Source organism: Atta cephalotes (genome assembly GCF_000143395.1).
Source record: "Atta cephalotes unplaced genomic scaffold scaffold00073, whole genome shotgun sequence".
Classification (NCBI taxonomy): Eukaryota; Metazoa; Arthropoda; class Insecta; order Hymenoptera; family Formicidae; genus Atta; species Atta cephalotes.
The window spans coordinates 897,795-905,095 of NW_012130137.1; the positions used below are offsets into that span (position 1 = coordinate 897,795).

At 40.0% G+C, this 7,301-nt stretch overlaps 1 protein-coding gene across 1 annotated transcript in view; it reads right to left on the reverse strand.

The window, feature by feature from the left end:
- The window catches only part of LOC105624135 (bromodomain adjacent to zinc finger domain protein 2B), a 48,957-nt gene continuing 41,656 nt past the window's right edge, over window positions 1-7,301 (reverse strand). Inside the window, exons 17-29 of the mRNA XM_012205495.1 lie at window positions 6,890-7,088; window positions 6,616-6,735; window positions 5,956-6,529; window positions 5,512-5,731; window positions 4,683-5,424; window positions 4,344-4,625; window positions 3,730-4,228; window positions 3,112-3,457; window positions 1,944-2,065; window positions 1,723-1,864; window positions 1,480-1,610; window positions 397-681; window positions 1-178 (exon numbers count right to left, since the gene is read on the reverse strand). Coding sequence (XP_012060885.1) covers window positions 1-178; window positions 397-681; window positions 1,480-1,610; window positions 1,723-1,864; window positions 1,944-2,065; window positions 3,112-3,457; window positions 3,730-4,228; window positions 4,344-4,625; window positions 4,683-5,424; window positions 5,512-5,731; window positions 5,956-6,529; window positions 6,616-6,735; window positions 6,890-7,088 — 3,840 coding nt within the window. The remainder of the gene's footprint in view (window positions 179-396; window positions 682-1,479; window positions 1,611-1,722; window positions 1,865-1,943; window positions 2,066-3,111; window positions 3,458-3,729; window positions 4,229-4,343; window positions 4,626-4,682; window positions 5,425-5,511; window positions 5,732-5,955; window positions 6,530-6,615; window positions 6,736-6,889; window positions 7,089-7,301) is intronic.

Here is a 7,301-nt window from a genome sequence, read left to right on the forward strand (position 1 = left end):
TCAGCTATGCGTTTGTGGATGTGGAGGCGGCGCGCCGGTGATCTCGGTCCAGCGCATTTCGAAGAAACTGCGCATCCCGTGGCCGGCCTTGCCCACAGGACTGTCATCCTCGTTGAATACCTCGCAGTTGATGAACATCTGCCTGACATCGGCGCAAAACTCATCGCGAGACTTGTACCTGCATCGAGAAGCACTCGTTGTGAAAAACTTCAGCCTTCCAATGCCGACCAAGGTTGACGATCGGTCAATAGAGTTTTTTTTTTTGCGATCAGTTTATATGTGTGTGTATGTTAGATCTATTAGGCCTGTTTTAAAGACCAAGAGTTTTTGAGAGGAAAGGCAGCTAAAGATAGTACGTTCACTTAACTAATCGCTGGCGCGTATTGGACAACTTACGCGGAGTCCTGCAACTTCTTCTTAATCGTACTGAGATCCATGGGGGTTTTTATGATTTTCTTGTAGGTCGGGAACTGTTTGGTGTTCACCGGCAGGAGGAATGGCCAGGCCTCGTCCTGTTGTTCCAACTGTTCGAGGAGTATCTTACAAGGCGCCAGCTCTCGTTGTTGCTTCTTCGTGAGCGTCCGATTGTTACCCTCCTTCCGTGGTGAGGCGGTAGGAGTCGGCGGTTCCGACGAACTGACATCCTCTACGTGCGTGTTCGATGCCGTTGATGGCGTTGGACTGCGGCGCAAAACAACAGAGAAATTATTTGCACGATTAGCTTCCGTTCTGCAGGAGGTTTCCCGTCATAAAAGCCTCTGGACGAATGCGCAAGGACGAATTGCATAAGATTCGATCGTGTGTCCGGCTGAGACGGGTACGCTGCTCCCGATGAATTATTTGCGTTTCTCTCTGACTCTCTGTCTCTCGTTCGTTCTCTACTTCGTTCTATTACTTTTTCCGTTCTATTTTTCGCCCTCTTGCGCTCTCTCGTTTTTATTTCCGACTCATCATACACGACCTGAAGGCGGCTCTACTGTTACGATGAATATTTCTGAGAAAATATCTATTTCACAGTCGGCGATCGCAAATACACTAGACAACAACGATGTATCATGAATGTACAGGGTGTCCCGTAGAAACTTGGGATAAGACACTGAAGAAACGCAAATCACTCGGGAAAATCTATTAGTTACAATCATCTTCAAAGAATGAAAAATATTAGATCTAGCTTCTCATAGAACACCCTGCATGAAAGGAAAAGTTCCTCGAGACGACAAAAATTCTCGGCGGTATTACGACACGGGCCGAGGATTAAGTAGGTAAACGCATGAGTACAGTGTATACAGATAGTTTTCGTATACAGAGTTAGATTCGTATTGAGATTACTTTATTCAATCGGGAATAATACTTGTCCGCCATTTGCGGTTGCGATGAATATTATCAAATCGTTCATTATAGCTGTTTTCTAATATACTTCGCATGAAACGTCATTAAGCCAGCAACTTGACAATGTTTGTTTGTTTTTAACGTAATCACCTAGCTGGTGGATGATCAGAACTTTCACTTTCTCTGGTGCCTCCCCCTTTGGTATGACTCCTTCGACTACTATTTCTCTTCTTTGGTTGTTTACTGTGGCAATTAGAGCAATACCATTTCCCTCGTGGCATCTGTAAGCAAAATATATTATATACAAAATTTATACTTGTAGCACGTCTTTAATTTAGTTAAACAACGAGATCTTCAACTATTTATAGAGACGTATTTTTGATAATTATTTACTTTTGGCATGACAGGATTGTGGCAGTCAGTGTGATAAGCCCTAGGACAGAGTTCGCATAGGACCAGATTTTTACCCGCTCTCTTTCCACACACTAAACAATTGCGTTCACCTGTTGCTTTGTTCATACATTCGTGACAATACCTGGAAGTAACAAGGAATACTTAAAACTCTGCTTCAAATAAAACTAGACAAGAATGTGATATATATAAGCGTTACTCACCAATCACCATCAGGAATGTTTTCCATTTTTGGACGGAAACAATAAGTATGGTAGCCACGGTCACAGCCATCACAGAGCAGCAGCTTATCTTCGTTGTCTCCACTATGACAAAACTGGCAATTCTGCAACCAAAATAAATGAACTTCTCATTTAAAAGAAAACGGAGAATTAATCATTGGCTAAAATAGCATGAAGATTATAGCAGTTTGTTAGTTGAGCACTTAAAATAATTTTTAAAGCAATAATAAAGCTCTAGATAAGTATAGACAATATATGTATTCAATTAATAAAGCGCAAAAATACAATTAAAAATGATGCAAAAAAGCTAATTATAAGCTAAATAAGATCTATGTGTAATAAATCAAATCCAAAATAATTTAGAATCAATTTAATAAATATTCTAAATAAATATTCATAAAATAATAAGACAAAGATATTTTTGGTTATCACATATCATAAGATAAATCACAAAATCTATGCTGTATGCACTCATATTATAATAAATATTATAATAACTTAAATGCGTGCAATAATACAAACATAAGCAACAGTAAATCAATCATAATGACGACAATGGAATTTTTCTGAACGCTAGAATGTGAAAAAGCGAACTAGAGCTATGCGAACATAAAAGTTAAAAAATAAATTGTTTATCAAAAAAACAAACAAACAGTAAGCGGCAGTTTTGCATGCAACCGTTACGTTAGACTCTGACCACCATTGAATGTACATTCTTAACGTATATTTTCGTTATGGTTTATGTATATAAACATTATGTGTTCCAATATTCATGGACATCATCGATGGACGCGCGTTTATTTATAATATATCTACGGCATCCATATAAATAAATACAAGTGGAACAAGTGTATTCAGGTATCGCGCAAACAGAGCGAAATCCAACGGATGTATGCAAATTTCATTGCCATATTGTTCGCACATGTGATATACAGAATTTTGGAGAATGAGAATGGAAACGGACGTATTGTAAAAATACTGTCGTGAGAAACGATCGTTAAGGCTCTGGTCATCGGATCGAGTAGACACCTGTCGATATCCATTCGAAGCGACGTACACTCTCTGTAAGCCATTCAACGGAAGGGACAAAGGTATCGGGAGCAGAGGTAGCAAAGGATGATTTGGTTAGTAAGTTAGTGCGAATACCCACAGAGGTCTGAGAAGTAGTCAATAGCTGTTTGTACTGATTGGTAGCTTTGAGTGAGACGCAGCGGTTTCGTAGCTTGGCGCAGACCGAGTTTCTAGCTGTTGTTAGACTCACAGCCTTCATGATGCTCTTGTCCCAAGCGATGCTAGCCTCGAGCATGTAGAGTGCCATAGCGAGTTGCGCCGACGTGTGCGCTCGTGCCGTTGCCTCCCGCCAGGTGTTCAGACCTCGTGGCGTTGTTTCTTCTGGCGGTGCAGGTGTCTGGTTATTCTGCTCAGAATTATTCGAGTTTGCGTTAGCGGCTGCTGCTTGTTCCGCCTTGAGGGCTGCCAAATTGGGATCTCCCGTGCTATAAAATTACCAACACCAAATTAAAATATAATTAAAATGTAAACCTCTTGCTCGACAAATTTAATTTAAATATTAATTGAATGCTTGAACAATGATAATAGAAGGCACAAATTTTATTTAAAAAGAATCATTTATATTTTGTCACTTTTATAAAATTTTCTTGCGAAATATGAAATCATAATTTTTTTTTTACTACTGAATGAAGAAATTGCAAGACATAATTATTATATACAATAAATAAAATAAAATAATGTAGAAAATTTATCTTACCAAACACCTAAAGGTGGTTTTAAATATCTTCTTTCTATAGCTGCCTCCAAAGAAAGTAACCTTTGCCGAGCTTGCTCGACTGCACTAATCTTTTCCATTTCATTCAACTTCTCAATTTCTTCGGCTTCTTCAGTTCCCGCTCGCGGCGGTAGCTTCCAACCTTTGACTTGCATGCTAGCATTAGCCACTTTATCTTCAAGCGCTTCCACTTGCTCCAAAAGTTGAGCATCTACTCGTAGCGCAACTTGCTCGCCCCAATTATTCGGATTATCAGGCTTTGGAATTGACGTATTGGGATCATCTGGTTCTGCTTGAAGTTCCGTGGCGGAGACGTTACCAGGATCAACATTAATTTTACCGGTAACGGCTAAGAAGGATTCCATCGTCGCCCATGTTGTGCGTTTTAACTCTTTCTCGCGCACACCGCGGGAGTGTAGATGCTCGAGAAGTTCTTGGAACGTGTCAACGTCTGTTATCCTCCACCAACCATATCTCAGATCTATATAAAGTTACATATATATTATTCTAATTATATATAATTAGAAACTTAGAAAATACAATTATTTGCATGGGCATACTTTTACTTTAATATTCATTAAATTAATTCGGCTTACCTTTTGATACCGGTTTGGCCTCGCCAGGAGGAGGTAAACCGTGCACTTTCAAATATTCTAGCTGTGCTGCCTCATCTTGAGTTAATATCAGGGGTGCTGGACTATCGCATCTATCATAACTCGGACTAGCGGGCGGTGGAAACACTGGGATTCTGAGCTCAGTCGGCTCGGCTATGCCAAAGATTTGCTTAGTGCTAGGTCCTGGAGTATCACACGTTTCACGTGGTAAGATGGAAAACCAATTAGGCTCGGCATTGCTATTGTCTGAAATAATCGACATAACTAATTAATTAAAAATGTTGAAGAGTCTGTCCTAAATAAAGATTTATAGAAACTCACTGGAAATAAAGGAGCCGTTGAGTTCTTTCCCGTTGTGTAGATTATTGACGTGGTTGAACTTGTCGCCATTCGGTATTGTTTCGACAATTTTATCCTCCATCGTTTTCCTCAGTGGTTTCGTCATATCTTCGTCCGTCTCTTCATTCTCCTTTTTCATTTCTTCTTTCATGTCGACATCTGTATTAATCACCTCCGTCTCCTGTTTTATTTCTTCGGATGTGACGTTCGTTTTCGCATCTGTCATTGTACTATCGTCACTATTTCTCTTCTCCTCCTTTACATTCTCCGAGCCGCAATTTTGTACAGGCTCCTTCTTACAGTTGACCTCCTCGGACTTCATCTTATCCCCGTGAGATTTTATGTTCTCATTCTGCTCGCTCGAATTATGTTTCTTTTCAGCCTTAACTTCGTTTGGTGCTTCATTTTCGCGATTTTCGGAATTCTTGCTTTCGCCCTCTTGCTTTACTTCAGACTTCTCCTCTATCGGCATGTTTTTATACTTCTCGTCGAGCTCAGCTTGGAGGTCGAGAACCTCCGGTTCGGCGCTCTCCATAGCTTCCACGAAAATGCCGCCGGCGCATGCTAATTCCCAATATCTCCTCCAATACCTGTCTTGGCCGAATATGTGCGCACGGAGTTGCTTCGAAGAGCTGTTCAACTTTTGTAGTTGTTCCTCTGATTGCTTCAATAATTTATCCAATTTCTTACCCAATTCTTCTCCAGATAAATTCTTATCCTCCTCCTAAATAAGAATTTTTCTTTAAGTATCAAATCTTCAAATCTTCAAATCTTCAAAAACTTAAGATCAAATCAATATTCTAAAATATACCTCTTCTGGCTGAGTGCCTTCACTCTCGTTTTCAGACATGTCCTCTACTTCGTCCTCATGATGAATTTCATCTGGTGTAGGTGTCGTACCTACGGCAGTAGACGTAGTGTTGCCTTCTTCCTCACCTTCCTTCTTCTCGATGGTGATCGTATCGCCAATCTTATTAACAATGACACCCACGGCTTCCATTCGGACTTTTCGACTATGTAATTGTCTAAGCCTGTACAGAAAACAATAGACAATGTTATCAAAACATAGATCTGACAGGAAAAAGCATAATTTAATAATGATTCTCTTTAATTTAATATAGCTTCTTTAATCTAATGTAGCTTCTCTCATAAATTATTTTTAATAAAAAAATATTATTAGATTTATGATAGCTTTTAATATTATTATTCCGTTAATCTAATCAATTTTTAATCAATTATTTCTTCATCAACTTACTTTCTGATTTTGGTATCTAATACGAATCTCTCTTTCCTCAGCTGAGCTACCGTCTCGAGGCTACCCTCTATCTGTCTGATCACAGCCTTATTTTGCAATAACTCATTGCAAAGGAAAGCGAGCATCTGTGCTTTATGTGTCGGATTCAACGCTAAGAAAGGCTTGTCTCGCAATCTTTCCGACATCTTCCATGTTTCGTTGTTATGTAAGTGCTCATAGAACTGCGCATTCTTTCCCGAGCAGGTTGAAGCGTAATCGCCGCCGTTCTGATGATGATCGGCAAATTTCTTGTCACGTTCACGTTCAAGGCACACCCCTGTCAGGGCCTTTACTTCGCCGGTTGCGTTCGCGTACAAATAAATACGCAGTACTTCACTGATGTTGGCGTGAGTGATGTCAGCTTGACGCAAACTTTGACCTAAGCCTGTGGTATGTCTAGCCGGTTGCGGGATTCCTGGGTCTTCAATAGCACATACCAACAGATGTGTCATAACTGACAGCATTTCCTCCTCAGCTTCTTCATCATTGAGAAGGGCAAGTTGAAGACTTTTCAAGCTCGGTAGCGATTCCATGTCTGCAACAAATATATAATAACAATGAATGCTGAATAAAATGATGAATGGTTTTTATTCTGACAGATGTAAAACAAAATGTTCTCACCGAATCCTAAAGTCTCCCCGAAATTGTGCAAAAATTCGAAGACCATGACGATATCTGCGAATGCTTGTCCGGAGAGCTTAAGTCCAGGTATTCTTTTGACTTCTGGCAGTGGTCTATGATCTAAAAGATTAGTTAGAATTAGTTAAAGATCACATTAATCTAAAACTCTCGTTATTCAGAAATGCACGAACTTGGCATCCAAGTTCTTAGCTCGATATGTGATGTAATAAGGGCAATATGTTTTCATCGCGTAATATCAGTCATTTTCACATACCTGTCAGTTCCATATCCTCTACGGGTTTGCGAATTTGTTCGATTAACTCCAACTCGATTCTTCTCTGTTCCGCCCGCTTTTCCTTCGTCGCTATTCTCTCAGCCCTGGCTTCCAAGCGTTTCTTCTCTTTCTCCTCCATCTTCCGACGATTTTCTAGTGCTCGTACCAGAGCCATATGCTGCCTCCTTCTTTCTCTTTCCTGCGGTCATCGTTGATCGTGTTACAGTCACACACAAAAAAATTAACTGGCACGCGCTCATGCAGATAATGTTGAATCAAGACAAAATTGCAAGTGTATTTAAATTTTCTGTTGTGCATTGTCAATAAAGCGCAATATATGTGTGTGTGTGTGTGTGTGTGTGTGTGTGTGTGTGTGTGTGTGTGTGTGTGTGTGTGTGTGTGTGTAGTAGTA